Source organism: Herpailurus yagouaroundi, unplaced genomic scaffold, assembly GCF_014898765.1.
Source record: "Herpailurus yagouaroundi ecotype Mexico unplaced genomic scaffold, PumYag 77, whole genome shotgun sequence".
Lineage (NCBI taxonomy): Eukaryota > Metazoa > Chordata > Mammalia > Carnivora > Felidae > Herpailurus > Herpailurus yagouaroundi.
In genome coordinates this window covers 37088672-37107538 of record NW_024412388.1, presented here as the reverse complement: position 1 = coordinate 37107538, position 18867 = coordinate 37088672, and the positions used below count along the sequence as shown (strand labels likewise).

General features: G+C 54.7%; 1 protein-coding gene across 1 annotated transcript; it reads right to left on the bottom strand.

The window, feature by feature from the left end:
• Positions 1-10599: 10599 nt before the first annotated feature.
• On the bottom strand, positions 10600-16865 carry DMBX1 (diencephalon/mesencephalon homeobox 1). Its single transcript, XM_040457097.1, has 4 exons — positions 16703-16865; positions 13554-13732; positions 12947-13295; positions 10600-12012 (listed from the first exon to the last, which is right to left on the bottom strand). Exons 1-4 carry the CDS (start codon positions 16854-16856, stop codon positions 11570-11572), a joined length of 1125 nt encoding a protein of 374 aa, XP_040313031.1. The 5' UTR covers positions 16857-16865; the 3' UTR covers positions 10600-11569.
• Positions 16866-18867: the final 2002 nt, after the last annotated feature.

Below are 18867 nucleotides of genomic sequence, written 5' to 3'. Positions count from 1 at the left end.
GAGGCTGGGGCTGACTGTGATGGCCTGCCCAGCCTGGAATGCCGCATTGGACAAAATGAGCAGGGACGTCCCTGGGGTGTTACCAGAGGCATGGCTTGTAAGTGTTCAGGGGACACTGGGGCATCCAGTGTTCGTTCCTCATTGATGGGTCTCGGGACTTTATGGGTTTGTTGCTTATTGCCAGTGGGAGGGGCTCCCCTGGAAGGTGGTGAGGGCCTCACCATGGCACACGTGGGAAGGCTTCCTGGTGGATTAGACTAGACCTCAAGCTTCTGGTTTTGGAACCCAACCCCTGGCTTTCCTCAGTGACAACTTCTCCCTCTCTGCAAGTAAGAGCAGGTCCAGGAGCTCCTGGGGCTGGAGGCAAAGGGCTCTGACTAGATCCCAAGGAGCTGGAAGTGAGATGGGGCAGGACTGGCCCCAGGCCAGTCCATAAAGGGTTAAGGCATTAATCGCCCTGCATGCGACAAAGGGAAGTGGGTTTTCTGATCCAGAAAGGATCAGTCCATGGGACGCCCCATCAGACCCTTCAGCGTGAAATTACACCCCAGCAGGGGTGCTCCCCCCCCCCCCAACTACCCGCCCAGGCCTGGCACAGGATTAGGGCCTGGAGTCATCAGTTTAATAGATCCCACCTCCCCCACCCCCCCCCCCACCACCACCCCCTCTCTCCCAGGAGCCTTCAGTCCTTCCTCCAGGCCCGGGCCAACCTCTTTACTCACCTGCTGTCCACCTGGCTATGGACCTGTCTGGTCATCTCTGGCTTCACTCTTAGTCTGGTCATTCCACCAGTCTCCTTGGCTGAACCCTGACCCCAGCCATGCACTGAGCCTTGACCCCACTCTCTATTTTAGTTTCTTCATAACCTTTAATCAGCATCCCAGATGTATTTGTTTCATTGCTTATCTATGTCTCTCCCCACTAGCACTAAGTGCATTTGGAGCTGAGACAGTCTGTTCATCACTGTATCCCCAGCACCCCAGCTCTGTCTGGCCTGTGGACGGTACTCAATAAAATTAACTGACTGAAGTGCCTCCCGTCCACCTGACAAAGCTTGGGCTGTGGTCCCTAAACTCTGGACATTGGTGCTCAGGACTGAGAGGTAGGAGCTAAAGCCTGTGCCGGGACAGAGCCATGGCCTCCAGAAGAGACAGGGGGCTGTGCTATTGCTCTGCCTCAGGGCCAGCTTCATCTCATAAGGATGTCATGAGTGAGACAAGAGAAGGGAGAGGGTGCTCACCCATCCTTGGGTGCCATCCCTGAAGACCCTTTCACCTACTTCCTTAGGCTGCTGCTAGGTCTTTACTACACAAGTCCCTCTAAGCCCTGTCTGCACCTACAACTGGCCATACCCAGCATAGAAAGAGGTCCTGGAGGGGCGCCTGGGTGGCTCAGTCGGTTAAGTGGCCGACTTTGGCTCAGGTCATGATTTCGCGGTCCGTGAGTTTGAGCCCCGCGTCGGGCTCTATGCTGACAGCTCAGAGCCTGGAGCCTGCTTCGGATTCTGTGTCTCCCTCTCTCTTACCCTCCCCCGTCCATGCTCTGTCTCTCTCTGTCTTAAAAATAAATAAACGTTTAAAAAAAAAATTAAAAAAAAAAAATAAAAAGAGGTCCTGGAAGGAACACTTGAGGAAACTGGGGAAGGTGGGGGTGGGGTGTGAATATCACACAGTAAAGAAAACCAAGCAAGACATTCAGAAACCAAGGCTCTCTAAGGCAGGCAGGCAGCCTGTATAGACTACCCTCCAACATCTGCACAGGAAACAGAGGCCTAGAAAAAGCCAGGGCTTGCTCAAGGCCTCACGGCAAGGCCAGACAGGAATCAGGTGCCCGAGATTGTAGGCAGAGCTTGTCCTTCATACTGTTCCTCCAGTTCAACTTGACAAGAATGGTATTCAGGTTGAATACTAACTCGGAGCCAGGCTTTGGGCCATGCCATGTCCTGCCCGGGGTGTTCCATCTGCTTGTGGGTAAGAACTGTACGCAGTAGCCAAGCGGGTTCAAGAGAGGGAAGGGGCTTCCTCTCCCCTGGTGTTATCAGGCCAGACTCCCTGGAGAGGGTGGTTTGTGAGTGGGTTCTGTATAATGACTAGACTTTCCCCAGGAGGAATCAGCAGGAGCAAAGGCAGGTGAGAAAGGGCACAGTGAGTGTGTCAGGCCCCACATGATTTGGTTGGACATCCCAGAACAAGATGAATAGACACGCTCTGTGTGCACAGTCCCCCACCCCCACCCCAGACCGGGGCCTGATGAGGAGGTGGCAGGTTTCAGCACAGCAGGAGGAAGAACTTCACAAGAGTCAGACCTGGCAAGGAGCTTCCCATCCCTGCAGATTTGTGAGCAGGGGCTGGGTGTTAGTGACCCCTGCCCGAATGGAGACTGAACTAGAGATCCCGCAGATGTCTGTTCTGAGAACCTGTAGCAAGAACCTCCAGCCCATCCCTAAGCCTGCTCCTCCAGCGGGCCAGCTGCCACCCCTACCCTTGTCCATTCCCTTGGGCTTGGCAGGGTTCTGGTGGCTGGAATGGGGGAGAAGGAGATGAGAAGGCCGGCAGATAGACTCCTCCTGCAGCTCCAGCTACTCAGGGCCCTGTCTGTGTATCGTAGCGTCCACCCAGTCCAGTCTAAGGTACTTGAGTCCAAGCCTGACTGAAAAACAGGACTAAGACCCTGAGAGGGACTTTTCCCATATCCCACAGTCCGAGAGGCAGATTGAAGGTGGCTTGCAAAGAGCAGACTGAAGGTGAGCCCGAATGAGGGAAGCATTTCGGGCCATTTGTCGGTGCTGCCTCCAGAGGGAGAGGCCCCAGGGTCTGAGGATATCCTGTACCTTCTAAAAGAACCGAAACTCTCTTCCTTCTCTCCCGTGTTGTCAAGCATCCACTTCAGCCTAATCTGGATTCTTCCTGAGGTAATGGAGCTCCTGTTTCTTGGAATTCTCCCTCCGAGAGAATCCTAAGGGAGAAACCAAAGCGTCCTTCCCCCACCCCCGACCGCCCAGCACATCTGCATGGAGGTGGGGGGATGGAGGGGGTGACCCTGTGAAGGACCCAGGCTTCCAGGTCTGCCAGGCTGCTCAGGTGGAGATGGCGACAAAGAGCGGCTTTGTGCACACACGCTCACACTCACATGCACCCGCACACGCCCCACACAAGCTCTTTCCAAGAACGGCTCTCCAAGCCTGGTTGCCAAGATAAAGGAGCCACTGGGCGGTCAACCCCCAGGAGGAAATATCGCTCCTGTGGCCTTTGTTGTTCAAAGGGCTTTGCGAAATCTCCAGACTCCTCTTGGAACAGATCCCGGGCTGAGGTGGCGGTTTCCCGCAGCTGGAGACATAGGCGAGGATGGCAAGGCCTCCTGGGCCAGGCAGGGGGGGAGGAGAGCCCCAGGGGGCCAGGCTTGGAGTCATGAGCAGCCCAACAGAGTATAATCCTTCACTTCCATACTTCCATTATTAGCTCACTCAATTCCCACAGGCCTGGGGGTAGGCAGAGATCTCCCCATTTTACAGTGATAAAACAGAGGTCCAGAGAAGCCTAGAGTTTATTAAACGGCCCCACCGTGAGTTCATGCTAGCAATGAGAGTGACTTGGCACCCGTCTCACACTTAGCTCAGCCCTACCCCAAATTGAGCCCTGCTCTGGCCACATTCTGAGCCCCAACTCTGACCTCTGAGTTGTGATTTGCCCTAGACTGAGCCCCGCCCCTGGCCTCAATTGATCCCTGATTCCAGCTACACACCGAGCTTTGACCCTGGCCCCTAACAGAACTATGCCCTACCCCAGACTGGTCCCTGATCCTAGCCTCAGATTGCCTCTCCTATTACCTGTAAGCCTCATATGAGGTCAGGGATCTGTGCTTCTCATTCACCTGTGCTGCTTTACATTTCTAAGTGTGTGATTACTCAAGTAATCTCTAGTTTACCTATTAGATTATACATAGGGCTAGGGGGCTGAGTCTATTTTGTTTGTCAGCACTTATAATAGTGTAGTGATAGCAATAATAACAAACATTTGTTGAGCATTTACTAAATGCCAGGCTCTGGGCTAAGCGTTTTACAGATGCTCTCATTGAATCCTCACAAAGATCCCTGAAGTAGGTGTTATCCTGAGTCCACTTTACAGATGAGGACACTGAGCCCCAAGGCCACACTAGGAGGAGGGGTGTGGAAGTACAGGATGCTCTCAGTAGTTCCCTTATCCATCACACTCAGCTGCCTGGTGAGGGGAGGGGGCCGAGAGGGAAGCCTCAGATGTCAGAGGCAGTGGAGGCATTTGGGCAGGTGGGAACAGCTGAGGGCTTTTTAGAGACCGAGTTTCTGAAGCCACAGAAGGGCTGGACTGAGGGAGATTGTGATGAGGGAGCCACACCGGCTATGTAATGTGTGGAGTCCAAGGCAAAATGAAAGTGCGGGGCGCTTGTTTACGAATTAAGGATTTCAAGATGGCAACATCAGAACATTATAGGGCTTGAGCCCAGAGCCCTGTGTGGCCACAAGCCACACGTCCACGAAGGCAGCCCTGAGAGGGAGGACAGTGTGTGAGGATGGACGTGTGTGGATCAGGGAACGTGGGTGCTGCAGCCAAGGACGGACTCACGTGGGCATTCGGGCAGTATCTTCAGCGGGCACGGGGCAGCAGTCACGGAGTATCTTTGGACAGCAAGCTGGCAGCGTAGCTAAGGAGGCCCGCGTGTGGAGGGGGGTTGGTGCCACGCTCAGGGTGTTCAGGGGCACCCATCTAGAGTGTAAACTAAGAATGCGTGTCTGGGAGCTGGGGCGAGTGTGTATGGAACGAACATCCAGGCAACAGACCACGGGCTTGGGTCTGAGGGCTTGTATGGGGGCGGGGGGTGTGTGTCCGTGAGTAGGAGAGAGACAGACACTCTGGGACTGTGCAGCCCACGCGGAAGCCAGCATGTCCCATTGGTGCATGAGAGAGGGTATGTGTGTATGTGGTTGTGAGTGCGAGAAAAGGTGCGTGTGTAATTGTGAGTGTATGGGAGTGTGTGTGTGACTGTGTGAGGACGTGTGCGTATCTCCACCCACCCCCCTGGGCACCGGCCTGTGCTGCCTTCCCTGTTGTGAGGGACTCCCAGGTGAACGTGCCCCAGGCCTCTGTGGGGCCAGAACCCTCCCAGAGACATTCCAGCCCGCCATAGGGTGGGCAGACCACAGAGCTGCCTCCAGGCTGCTGGAGTGATCCTGGGCCTGTGGTGTCAGGTTCCCGGTGGTGCCGGGCCCTCCCTCTGCAGCCCTCTGAGGGCCTTTGTTGGAAGTTCAGACAAACTTGTCAGGGGGGCGGGCAGGAGGCCACCTCCTAATCGGCTTTCCCAGAAGGGAGAGGAGAATGAGAGATTGGGGGGGGGGGCGCTCCAGTCCCCACAGCTCTGTGGGAAAAGGGGGGGAGGGGCAGGCCTAGCCCTCCTGGCCCTAAAGCGGCCCTAAAGCCGTCCATCCCCCACGACCTCTCGGAAGGTGCCCTGTCCCCTAGGCCGCTGAGGAGCCAGACTCCTGGACTCAAAGAACACTGGAGCCAAGGCCTAAGAAAAGGGGGCTTTGGGGAGAAGTTTCAGGGAGCCCCCCCTCCCGACTTTCTCATCTCACCTACCACATACTATCTGAACACCTTCTGCATGCCAGGCAACCAACACCCCAGCCTCCTCTGGGGCTTTCTCCTCTTTAGCTCATCTGAGCCTCCCAGCCAGCAGGCTGGTCACAATTAACGATTCCCATTCAACAGAAGAGGATACTGAGGACCAGAGAGGGCAGTTATTTGCCATAGTAAATAACACGCTGAGAGTAGCTTGTCCCAACCCCATAATAGAATCTTCTCTGCTTCGTTGGATTTCCCTGAGGTCTCATCCTCACCGTCACTCTGTGTGCTCTCTTATGATAACGAGGCTTCATCCACCATGTCTCTGTTGACAACCACCAAGGTGAAGAGCATGGATTCCGAGGTTAGCCAGGGTCATACCTTGGTTCACTTATTACTAGCTGCATGGTCATGGACAAGTTGTTTAACTGCTCTGTGCCTCATTTTCCTCATCTATGCAATGGAGATAATAGTGCCTACTGCATAGAGTTGTGTGAGAATTAAAGTACCAGGCACAGAGAAAGGGCTATGTAGTATTTGTTAAAGAAATTAAAGTCTAGGTCAGCAGTGCAGACAGACCCGTCCCTTGAGCCCTGGTCCTGTACACTCCAACATCTTCCCTTGAATAAACTGAAGGTTCCTCAGATGCAGCAAACAAGGCCAGCCTGAGCTCAGGCTCATTTCCCTAACACTCACCCCAGCCCAAGGGTCTCCATCTAGCATGTTGCCAAACCAGAGACTCAGCAGCAACCTTGACCTTTCCTATTCCTACAGTCGCCTCAGTAATTCTAGTTCCTAGATTTCTCACCCATCTGACCCCTTCTCCCAGACCACATGGATGCCACCCTCCTCTCACCAGGACATGACAATGGCCTCCCCTCCGGTCCCCCAGCCTCCTCATGAACCACCATACTACAAAGAGATGGGGGGATGGGTTTACTAAAATGCAATCTGATCAGCCCCCTCCCCCACTGGAAATAACTCGCAATGCCCCCCCCCCCCCAGCTCTCAGGCTTGAATCCAAGCTCACAGCTTCTCTTTCCATTCTCAACCTCTGACTAGCCACCCCACCCCCCATGTTCAGTGCCTTGCTCAGGGCTCAGGGCTCAGGGGCTCACCCAGCCAGCTAAGTCTTGCAGCTTTGTATGTGCTGTGTCTCTCCCGGGACACCCTTCCCTCTTGCCCTGCTGGTGAACACTGGACCCATGAAGCACAGCTCCGAAGTCCTTCTCCCAAGGGGCCTTCCTGAGCTCCCCAGGCTGAGCGAGTGACGCCTCTTCTGTACGCCCTTAGTTCTCTATTTTTCAACCCCAAATCACCTTGCGCTGTAACTGTCTTGAGAGCACTTTGTCCTCGCTTGTTTCTATACCCAGCACCCAACGCAGGGACAAGCATACAGCCGATGCTCAGTAAGTGTTGAGTAGACGAGTGACTCGGGTTGCAGGGCTACCAGGGCACCTCCTACACCAGGGAATGCGTGTGCTGCAGGGCTGAAGTATGTAGGAGGCACACAGTGGTTCAGGTCTGGGAGGGAGCAGTGAGAGACTTGGGGCAGACATTTGATCTGCCAGCCCCTCCTAGGGAGGTGGGAAGGCAAGGTGAAGGGGGGTGTCCCGCCTAATCCTCAGCCCTACTGGGGAGAGAGGAATGTGTCTCCTGGGTCAGCACAGGGAAATGGGGAGGTCACGGCCCTCCCAGGGTCCCTGCAGCTTGAGGCACCTGCCCCCTAGAAACCCAGGAGACAGCTCCCTGCACACTATTCGGGCCTGCTGGGCTTCTACCAGCAAATCTTCAGAGGGGACTCTCACCACCCCCAAACCCCGGCCTTGAGCTCAAGGGCCCTGCTGGCTCAAGGGCCCTGTACAGACACTCTGGAACCCCAGGGAAGGGCAGTGAAAGCTGAATAGAGAAGATGCCTGTACTCTTTTTCTTGAAATGCAGCAGAAATGCATGCGCACGCGCGCGCGCGCGCACACACACACACACACACTTATGAATTCATGGCACAGGTTCTCATACATACTTATAGACTTATAGGCTATAATCACACACACACACACACACACACACACACACACACACACACACACACACTGCTCACCCTAAGCTGGAAGGAACCTTCATAAATCTCTAATCCATCCTGCCACCCATAGCAGAAATCTCTTCTTCATTCTCTACTTGTTCATCTCTGAGGACAAAGAGCTCATTCCCTCCAGAGGTCGTCCATCCCGCTGGAGAACAGCTCTGGCTTTAGGTGCAAATGTACCTGTCTGTCATCCCCCTCTGGGCCTGGCTTACTTGCTGTTTCCCACGGAATCCCCTGCCTCTCCTTATCCTGCAGACCCATCATCCCAGGCTGCCCTGAATACCCCCAAGTGCCCTGCACCTGCCACAAGTACTGTGGTCTAAACAGCCCACAGAAGATGGAACCCTCCCCCACCCTGGTCCCTCTGTTCTCCACAACCACTCCAGACAACAGCCACGATTGGTAAGGGCCATGGAGAGAGCCACGAGGCCAGTATGGGAGTGGCCAATCATGAGGCATGCCTGCCTCCCACCCCCACTGGCCACAGTGCTGGACGAGCAGGAAATAGACCTTGAGACGCTCAGCCCACTGCAGGCATCTCTGGGAATGAATGTGGACCAAGGGCTGTGCTGCCGGATTCTTTTATTAGCCAAGAAGGACAAAGAACAGGTCACAACATCACAGGAAATCAGACAGACGGACGGATCACAGGACAGAGTGTCATGCTGCACTACGCAGGAGGCAGGGCAGGGAGGGGGAAATTTGAGTCTTGCTTTTTTCAACTAACAGAATAAATAAATACAGTACACAGTGTTTTTGCCACGGCCTGGCACAACCTCTAAGCACAAATGGTCACAAAACAGCTGGTTTGGAAAGCAGTCTCTACAGCCCTCCAGCTGCCAAGTCGGGGTTGGGGGCCCAGGCCCCTGGACCATGCTCAGGGGAAGTGAAGAAGCAGGGAAAATGGAGACCTCAAAAAAGAGGGAGAGGTGAGGAATGAGGCTTTCCTGGGAGGAATGGTCAGAGATAGAGCCTCACGGTGAGCCAGCAGGCCCCAGGGGAGGCTTCAATCTCAGGTACAAGGGGCCCACGCCAAGCCCATACCCTCTGACTCCTGTAGGAGACACATGGTACACTCTCCTCCAGCTCTCTAGCTGTCTTCAGTAACAGGCTGGTCCCCTAAACTAGGCTGACATCTGCACAGGGGCAGGGGATCATGTATACTTTCCCTGCCTTTTCTGGGATAGTGGAATTGGATCCGTTGAACGAGGAAATGTCGACAAAGATCCGAGAGAAGCTGGGCTGAGCTCCAGCCAAGACAGAACATGACTCCAGGGTGGACTTGCCCTTTAGGAGGTCAGGGGAGGCTTCCTGGAGAAGATGGTAATATCTAGAGCTGTTGGATTCCAAGGCCTACTGACAGTCACCTGCATCCAGGGACTGCAAAAGGTGTCAGCCCCCATGCCTGATCTAGATGAGACTGCTTTCATTGCAGAAACAGACCTTCCTGGAGCTGACCCCAGACGACAAACCAAAAATCCCTTCTGTCTCAGAGAGTCTCCATCCTTCAGTCTTCCTGCCTGAGTCCCTTTTCCTCTGATGCTCCAGTGGCTGTTAAATTCACCTTCCAAATCCCAGATCCCAGATCCTGGTTCAACTGATCCCCCTCACCTGCCTGCCACATCAAGGTGAAGTCTTTAGCCTGGATTCAAGGCCCTCAGCCCCACCTCTCATGAAACAAGGGCCCCCTGCCCCACCATCCACCTAGTCTCACTCCGTTGCCTTATTAAAATAGCTTTCCTGGCCCAGGCCACCATCCCCCTCACTCCCCCCCCCCCAAAGCCTCCTCCATCCGACCCAGCTCAGAAAAACACCATCCCCGCACAAACACCAAGAATGATGGGCATCTACTGCTCTGCAAACCAGTCCTACCTGGCCCCAACAGGGGCCTCTGCCTCCTACCACTGGGAGAAGAGACACACCTTAGGAATCTTTACCCTGGTTTCCAGATGCAATTTCTGTAAGTAGAGTGTTGAGGGTTCAGTGGTGAGCCACAAAGGGTTGAGGATCATGACTCAGAATGTGTGCAAGCCGTTCCCCTCCCCTTGCCCCAAGTCCCTGACACCCTGTAAAGGCATGGAGATGGGGCAACCTCAAAAGCTGGCACTATGACTCAAGGAAATCAGGGTCAAATCCACATTTTCTCAACTAGAAGGGACCCATTATATTTATGGGGAAACTGAGACCCAGAAACTGTGGCCATGCTCATGCAAAGGCTTGTACGTACAACACTCATTGCTCCACAGCAAGGCAACAGTAAGTTTCCAATTCATCCACTGTACTTTGGAGAGCCTTTTCGTTGTTGTTGTTATTGTTGTTGTTGTCGTTGTTAGTTTACCTAAAAACTTCCACCCTGCAAGGGTTGTGAGCCCAGACATGCAGGATGTTACAGCTGGGCAGGACGTTACAGACCATCTAATCCAGATGGGGAAACAGGCCCAGAGAGGCTACGGCCTGACTCAAGGCCACACTGCTTTGAAGGGAAGTTTGCTGAGCTGGGCTCCTGGACATAAACAGGAACCCACTTTTCCATGCCAGTGACTAGCTGGACAGAAGCCCTGATTTCAACAATCAGCTCCAGGACGGCATGTCAACAGAAGCCTGAGACTATGCACTGCTGTGTGGTTTGCACTTATTGTGATCAGGAGTTAGGGTTCAGCCTTTCTTCCTGGCTCAGACGCACCCCTGCAGCAGACTCTAACTGCAGGACTTAGGGGCCAGGGAGTGGGAGAAAAGAATCTGCCCCATTCCTCTGAAAACACCTCTCTCTGAGAGCCCCCCTCCCCTGTTGCCTCCCCCCAACCAGAGAAGTCTCACCAGAGAGACCTAGAACCCTGTGGTCAGTCCTGGATGAACACTGGCGGCCGTCCTCTGTCCTGGAGGTCTTACAGGCAGGGATGCCGCCATCCTATTGCCTGCCTCAGCCTGACTCCTGCCTCCACTCCCCTCCTCCTCCATCTTGGGTGGGGCCTCAAAGCTGAGAAAAGAGAGAGAAGAGAATGTGACTTGTGACCCCTTCTAGATGACAGGTCTGAGGGAGGACGGCTAAGGAGGCCAATGCCAGCTCCTGCCCTCAGCTCCGGTGGCAAAAGGGTCTCCAGCTAGGGCCTCACCACCTCTACTGGGGATGGAGAGGAACAGCAGCCTAGAGAGGCCGGTGCAGTGCAGGGAGGAGACAGGCAGGTGGGAAGAAGCGGGAGGAAGAACAGGAAAAAGCAAAATCACTACAACTAAGAAGTCACAATCCCAAACAAAACATAGCCTGGGAACTGACAACATCACACAGCCAGGACCAAAGAAAGAAAGCAGGAGCAGGGAGAAGAGATGTGGGCAAAGGTCCAGAGTGGGGAAGACAGAGGCTGGGAAGAGAGGGGTAGGAAACAGGACAGAGGCAGGTCAGGGAAGGAGAGGGGAGAGAGAGAGACAGAGGAAAGCCAGAGAGAGATGTGGACGCTGTACGGGGAGGCAAGGACAGCAGGGGGGCTGGGGCAGGCAGGGGCCTGAAAATATAGCTTTATATATTTATATTTATACCTCACATTCCACACATCGACTTACTAGGGGGCAAAGGGGAGGTAGGGAGGGCAGGGAGGAGGCCGTGCAGAGGGGAGGATCTGGCCACGGAGGGCCTCGCTCTCCTGCAGAGGCTGCGGGCGCCCCAGCCTCCCCTCCTCCGATTCGGCCTCCGTGGGATCCAAGCAGGGCCATGCAGAAGGTGTGCAAGTGTGGGCTTCACCGGGGGCTGGGACTCAGGGAGGGGGATGGGGGCAGGACCCCATGGCCCCAGGATCCCCGGGCTCATAGAGTTAACTCCATGCAAGCCGTCTGGGGGTAACCCTGGGGCTGGGAGGGGGCACCCAAGACCCCTGGCTGGGTTGGAGGCCAGCGGTCAGTTGGGCAGCGTATCGAGTCCCAGAGAGGCTGCGTGCTGCTTGGCCCGAAGCCGCAGGTTCTCGATGCTCGTGGTTTTACTGTTCAGGGCAGCAGAGGCAGGTGCCAGGCCTGCCGGGGGCGTGGGCAGCAGCGGGGACCCCCACACGCCCTGGTGGGCAGCAGCGGCTGCCGACAGGGACTGGTAGTAGGACTGGCAGTGCAGCGAGCCCAGCGGGGCCATGTTGACACCCAGGTAGGGGACGGCAGCAGCGGCGGCAGGGGCCGGGCCCCCCACTTCGAAGGATGAATAGTGCACTAGGTTGTTGGTGGCTGCCATATGCTGGCGGAATTGCTCCTGCAGACGGAAGAGGCTCAGCGGGGATGACGAGTAGGAGTGGGAGGGGCCCAGGAGGCCACCCCCGGGTGCTGCAGGAGCCAGGGCCAGGCTGCCTGGGGAATCTGCAAGCAGAGAACCGAGAACCAAGGGCTCAGGACAAGGACAGTGGTCTGCCAGGAGGGTCTCCCTCAGTCTTCCCACCCCTTGGCACTGCAGATAAGACAGGCATTGGCTGAAACCATATCCACTCATCTCAGCCAAGGCGTGTCCTGAAGCACCCCTCAGAATCCTGGGATGGGGGGGAGCCAGGCTTCCTAGGGCAGTCCCAGAGACCCTGCCAGGGCCCCCCGTGTCTGACTTCTTGGGAGGACTGTCACCTCCCCTTCCCCTCTCTTGTCTGTGGCTCCCGCCCCTCACCAGCTCTCTGCCTGGGCTCAGGATTTGTGTCTGAGCTATGCCTCACCCCACAGCTCTGTTCCCTCAGAAACGTGGCTCTGAGTCTCTGCTGCACGTGAGAGTCCCTGATACCAGTGTGGTATTCACCCGACAGGCGCTGGTGCATCTGTGCTGGCTGTTAAAATACCATAGTATTTCCATAATGGTTGATAAACAGCTTTTGCCCTGGGCTCCCTAAGTCTCCTCCCCTGCCACCCGGCCCTCCCCGGAAAACACCTGGCACAGGCCTGCTACGGTCAACTCCTTTCTTTTATTTTTTATCTTTTTTTGTTTGTTTGTTTGTTTGAGACAGAGAGACAGAGAGAATCTTAAGTAGGCTCCACGCCCAGCACCGAGCCCGATGTGGAGCCTGATGTGGGGCTCCACCTCACGACCCTGAGATCAGGACCTGAGCTGAAATCAAGAGTCCGATGCCTAATTGAGCCACCCAGGCGCCCTGGCCAACTCCTTTCTAAGGGATCATGCCCTAGTGCCATGTGTTAAAAGCTGACTCTATCCCTGCTCTGATCCACCTCACATACCCAGGGCCCTGTCCAGCAGGATCTGGCTGATTTCCCTCCACTGGGCCCCAGCCCGCCCACGGCACCTGCCAAGCCTCACCTGCCTTGGGGCTGCCCCTCTTGCAGCCCAGCCCCTTGCTCTCAGCGCCAGGGCTCTTCTCAGTTTTGGGATCCTCGATTCCTGCCCGGGGATCCTCCTCCCGGTCTGGCTGGTCCTCAGGGGCTGAATCACTGGCCGACTGCTCAGACAGGCTCAGGTGAAGCTCGGCAGGGGCGTCGCCACTGGGCAGGCTTGGGGGCTGATCAGTCTCCAGCTGGGTGTCTGGGGTTGGGGCTTCAGCCTTGCTTTCCCCATGGGAGCCCTCAGCCTCCTTCTGCTTCTGGAGCTGCTCTTTCTGCAGGCTGCGCTGCTTCTTCCGGAACTTGGCCCTGCGGTTCTTGAACCACACCTGGGGATGGGAGAACAGCTGTGGGTTGTGGAACTGGGTGCTCTGGGAGGGGACGTGCATGATAACATTGCCTCCCACCCCGCAGGAAACATGCACCCCAGTCCCTTCCAAAACGCCACTCCTGTCATCGCAGGCATTCATGGAGAGAGCAGTTACACGGGCACTGAGGGATAAAAATGCTGGCTCCGGGGCAGAGGGAAGCCAGGTCGGTGGGCTGGTGCTTGTCTGCGAGGTCCACTTAGAGGAGCGGGGACCTACCTGCACCCGGGCCTCAGGCAGGTTGGTGCACATGGCCAGCCTCTCCCGCATCACCACATCTGGGTAGTGAGTCTTCTGGAAGGTCTTTTCCAGGGCCTCGAGCTGCTGGGCAGTGAACGCCGTGCGGCTACGGCGCTGTTTGCGATGCTGTGAGCCATAGCGGGCCTCCAAGATGATGTCTTGAAATGTACAGCCGTTGGAGGGCAAGGAGAGGGCGCCCATTTAATTATGGGAAATAGGTTTTGAATCTTACTTTGTTCTGACCCGCTGCAGACACCCAGGCTCCTGCAGAGCCGGGTCCTGGCCCTTTCCCCTTGGAAACCCCGCAACTTCTCTCCATATGGCTGGGGTTTTGAGATCTCTTCTTGCCCACGTTCACTATAAGGACCACAGAGGTCTAACTCATCTCCACGAACAGCTGTCAGGAATATGACTGAGAGCAGTCTTCCTCATTTGGTTTGAGGGTGTATGGGTAGATAGGTGGACATTGCCCTAAGATCCTCAAAGTCCTAGGATGCTGAGCATAATATTCCGAGACCACATGATGCTAATAATCTGTTTACCAGTGTCACGAAGGTTATAACGTCCTATAACCCTTAGATTCTGGATACCAACAGAATATTGGCCCCTGACCGTGAGAAGCCAGGCTGGCAGCAGGGATGGTATCTGCAAGGTCTAGTTAGGTGAGGTCTGACTGGTACACAATTCACTGGCACTTGATTCCATGTCCTCTGCGTATGACTCTGAGGATCCAAGTTGGCCTAAGAGTCTCTGATAGCAAGACCTGAGGCTCCTGCTCTTATGTCTCCTCAAAAGAAAGCCCGGCACTGGCAGGGCCCTCAGAGCACGGGAAAGTTTTTGCATCTAGTCTTGGCCCTTTTGGCTGCTTCCTCAAAGGACAAAAAAGACTAGGTTCTAACCACTGCTTGGATGGGAGACAGAGCTAATGGACCGTTGATTCTACCGTCCTGCTCACATGCTGGTGACATGAAAACCACTGAGGATAGAGATCTGCCTAGGGCTGGTGTCTAGGATCCAGCCCTTCTGCTTGACTACATCCTGGTGGATGGACAGTAACCTCTCTCCCCTGCCTCCCATAGCCCATAAATGGATCCTGGATTGCCTGTATTGAAGCGAACCTGAGCTGGGTCAGCCTCTGATAGGGCTGCCAGAGTCCTTCCCCTGTACTCCAGGGACTGGGGAGTCATCCACGGCGCTCTAAATGGGGAAGGAGGCAGCTGGGTATCCAGAAAGGCTACCTTTGGGTTGCTCCCTCTTCAGTTTCGAGGGAGCCCTGAACCTCTCACAAACTGGCACTAATCCCAGCATGGACTGAGCTCACACTGGTTACCTGGGGACTGGGGACCCCTCGGTCAGCTGAACCCTGGTTGAGGGAGCAGCGGCTCAGCACCCTGCTGCTGGCTCCAGGGGCCATACGGGTGGGTGATCACAGGGGAGGCCGGGCTGTCTGTACCGTCAGCAAAACTTTCTGCCAGAAGGCGAGGCCTCCAAACAAAGGCCCACCTAGAGCTCATGTCCTTCCTTCTTAAGAATTAAGAGAATTGGGGTGGAGTGCTAAATGTTCCCGTTCCTCTGCCCCCACCAGCAGAGAGGAGCCTCCACCCCCTGCCTCCTCTCTGGGTCTAGAGCACAGTGAGGAGCTGGTGTCACCACCAGGTTCGGGATAGGGAATCCACTCCAAATCAGAGATGCAGCCATAGCCAGGACAGGACCGTACCCACATTCCCACACTGGAGACTTATGCCCCACACTGATCTAAAGAAGACAACCAGGGGCCCAGGGCATTTGGGCCCAGCCCATTTGTTCACTGAGCCCTGCCCCAAGGCCCCGCAGGGTCTCAAGGAGTGGAAATGACTGCCCCGCCCTCCCCCGGGCCGACACCTCTTCCCAGGCAGGGTCCTCATATCCCATCCCTTTTCTGTGCCTCTGCTCATGCTGGTGCCCTCACCAGTCATTCCTTTTTAAGGCCTGGCTCCTCCCCCACAGCCTGCAGGAAGGCTTCTCTGACTACACCAGATGCCGCTGCTCTGAGCTGCCCCGCCACTGAATCTTAGCCACACTCCTGCCGTGCTCTTCTATGGCTCTGTGAGCACCTGGTCTCCCTGGGGGTGCCCTGAAGTCCTCTGAGTACTGCCTGGCACAGGGCAGTGAACCCACATGGGTTCACTAGCTGCTCAAGGTTTGATCTGAGACAGGAGAGAAAGAGCGGCCCACCTCCCGGGAATCATGCCCCTCACCTATGCGGTCACATCCTTCTCACACCCAGCGAGGGGCTACAGGGCAGGGCAGCAAATCAGTAGAAGGGAGACGGGGACACAGGACTGCAGCTCCCTCATGGGCCCTTACCTTGGGACTTGAGGAATAATGACTTCTGAGCACTTACCAATCTCTGCTGAATCCTTTGCCTCAATTGAGTTACCTCAAATAACTTCCTGATCATCCTATTGTCCCCTCTGATTAAAGGGGACACAGGCTCAGAGAGGAGAGGTGAATGTACAGACCCCCAATAACTACAGACCTGGGGCTCCGAAGCTTATATTTTTAGCCCTAGTGTCATGTTCAAACCCTCCAGCCCCACCCCCACCTAGATTTGACCTCTGTGAGCCTCAGTTTCCTTGTCCATAAAATGGAGATAATAACCTCCTTTATCGGGGTTGGATTTGATGCACAGAGAAAGCCTCACACAGCACCTGGCACATAACCAGCTGTTATTACTTGTATGACTCCCTGTGCCTGAAATACCCTCTCCCGGGCACTCCACTCCTCTTGCAGCGACTCCTCAAGGCAAGTCCCTTACCCTCCCGCCTCAGTCTTCATCTGCAAGATAGGCAGAGAGGCGGATGAGTCCCTCCCTCATGGGGTCCTTAAGGGAATCCAAAGGCCAGGGCAGCACCAGTGCCCAGCACAGTCCTGGCAAACAAGGAGCGTTCTGGATGGTCACACATAGATTTTAAATTGATGCCTTTCTGTGTTGCTAAGTGACGTGGGTCTTCCATAGCCTCCCAGAGTAAGATTTCCCAGTGCTCCCTCCCTCCTGTCTTCAACTTCCATAGCCTCCTCCCCCAGACCTCTCCTCCACCGCAGGCCCCACGGTTCTGTCCCCAAGGTCCCATCTCCATGGCCCTTACCAGCCAGGCGCTCAGCCAGCGTAAGCGCGTGCACCGATGGCCGGTAGTCGGGGGCGTGCTGGGCCTGCTGGGCCGCCTGCTGGTGCAGGTTGTACATGGCGCTGAGTGAGTTCATGGCATGCAGCGAGTAGCCATTCACCCCGTAGTGCTGCATCGCGGCGTGTGCCTGCGGACGGGGAAGAGGAGAGGAGACCTGAACCAGGGTATCACACTCCACCCTGGGGTAGACATCCCTAACCTAGACCTTGGGTGTTCACCTCACCCCCGAGAGCTTCTGCCCCTCCATCAGAAAGTGGCCTGGGCTCTGGAGTCAGACTGCCTGGGCTGGAATCTCAACTCTACCACTTAGGAGCTTTGTGACTTTTGGGCAAGTCACTTAACTTCTCTGCCCCTCCGTTTCTCCATCTGCAAAATTGGGCTAATAAGAGAAGTCTTTACAATAGGGCCTGGCACACAGTATGTGCTAAAAAATGTCAGTCACTGTGATTTATCAGTCCAATTGCTGCTTTATGCAGCCATCTCCATTTAGTCACCTAGGCACTTTCTTATCTATGCCTTCACTGATTCACTCACACACGTGTTATTTACTCAACACCTACTGAGGCCCACATGGGGCCAAGTCCAGAGCTGGACTGGGGACACTGAGGCACTTGCTCTGAGATAATGGATTAAAACCTTAATGCGCTACACAGACAAAAGGACACTATTGTTATGACTGGTATATATTCACTACCATTACCTCCCTCTATTTATCATTTTCCCAAGAGCAACGAACCCCATTTACAGATGAGTCTACCAAGGCTTAGAGAAAGAGCAGTGACATGTTGAGGCCACACAGCCAATCCAGGGCCCAGCCCGCCCACACTGTTTCAGCTTCATTTTTTGGTGGCTAATTTATCATCCTTTCTGCTGAGACGGCCCAGCTCAGCACAAGGCTGCCACGGTCCTATCAGCCCCAGGTCTCCTCTGGACCCTCACAGTCCTCATCTGAGTGCCCACCTGTGTTGGCCTGAAGTGTCGTTTTTGGAACGTGACCCAATGTCTGCAGGCTCCCAAAGACACATAGGTGCTTCCTGTGTCCTGGGCATGGGAGGGAACGGGGGAGGGTTGGCGCAACGGCAGGTCCATTTGGTAAGAGGAAGAACTTGCCCAAGTGTCTCAGCTCCCCACCCTCGCTGACGTAGACACTCAGGCTATACGTGACCAAACATCCACGGCACACACACGCACACACGTTTCATGCCCAAATACACACACATGGACATTCTCAGCGAGGCACTCACAGAAGTAGTCATGGTCACACACAAACTCAGCAAATTTACAAATTCTATGTCATTATTCCCCATGGCTCTGCACACAGACATTCTCACGGGTATCTATCCATGCAGCAGATATATCTACACACAAACATTACATTCACACACATTTATATATTACACATATTCATTCAATAAATATGTATTAAGCATCCACCTACTAAGTGACCAAACAAAGTCCTTGCCTTCGTAGAATTTAGATTCCAAGGGAGGAGGACTACAAAATAACAAATAAATATAGGTACTAATGCCAGACAGAAACAAGTGCTCTGAAGAAAAATAAGACAGAGGAGGAGAATAACAAGAGGAAAAGGGAAGATTGTTGTGGGACACGTGGTCAAGAAAGGCACTCTGCTATTTGGAGTAAGCCATGCAAAGTTCTGGAGGGAAGGCTTTCCAGGCAGAAGGAACAGCAAGGATGAAGGCCCTGAGGCATGAAGAAGCTTGGTGTTTATGTGGAACAGCAAGACAGCCAGGGTAGCTGGAACACAGAGAGGGAACGAGCGAGTGGAGGGAGAGGAGAGGCCAGACCCCAAAGAGCTTCACGGCTCCATTGCAAGGAGTTTGAATTTTATCCCCACCATGATGGGAAGCTCCTGGAGGGTCTTGACTGAAGAGTAACATGATACAATCTGTCATTAAAAGCTCACTTTGGCTGCAGAGAACAGCCTGCAGAGAGTAAAGAAGAAAAGTGGAGAGACCAGGTCACTACAGAAGGCCAGGCCAGCAACTAGGTGCCTTCCGCTAGGCGGGAGGGGGGAGGTGGTGAGAAGTAGTGAGATTCAGGACATGTTTTTCTGAATTTGTTTTTTAATATTTTCTGAAGTTTATTTACTTTTGACAGAGACA

Excerpts from the sequence above, each read along its gene's own strand:
- DMBX1 (XM_040457097.1), bottom strand. The coding sequence starts at position 16,856 with ATGCAGCACTACGGGGTGAATGGCTACTCGCTGCATGCCATGAACTCA. Across the intron at positions 13,733-16,702 it reads GCTGGCTGAGCGCCTGGCTG|ACATCATCTTGGAGGCCCGC; the intron begins GTAAGGGCCATG and ends GTACATTTCAAG. Across the intron at positions 12,013-12,946 it reads GAGGGGCAGCCCCAAGGCAG|ATTCCCCAGGCAGCCTGGCC; the intron begins GTGAGGCTTGGC and ends CTCTGCTTGCAG.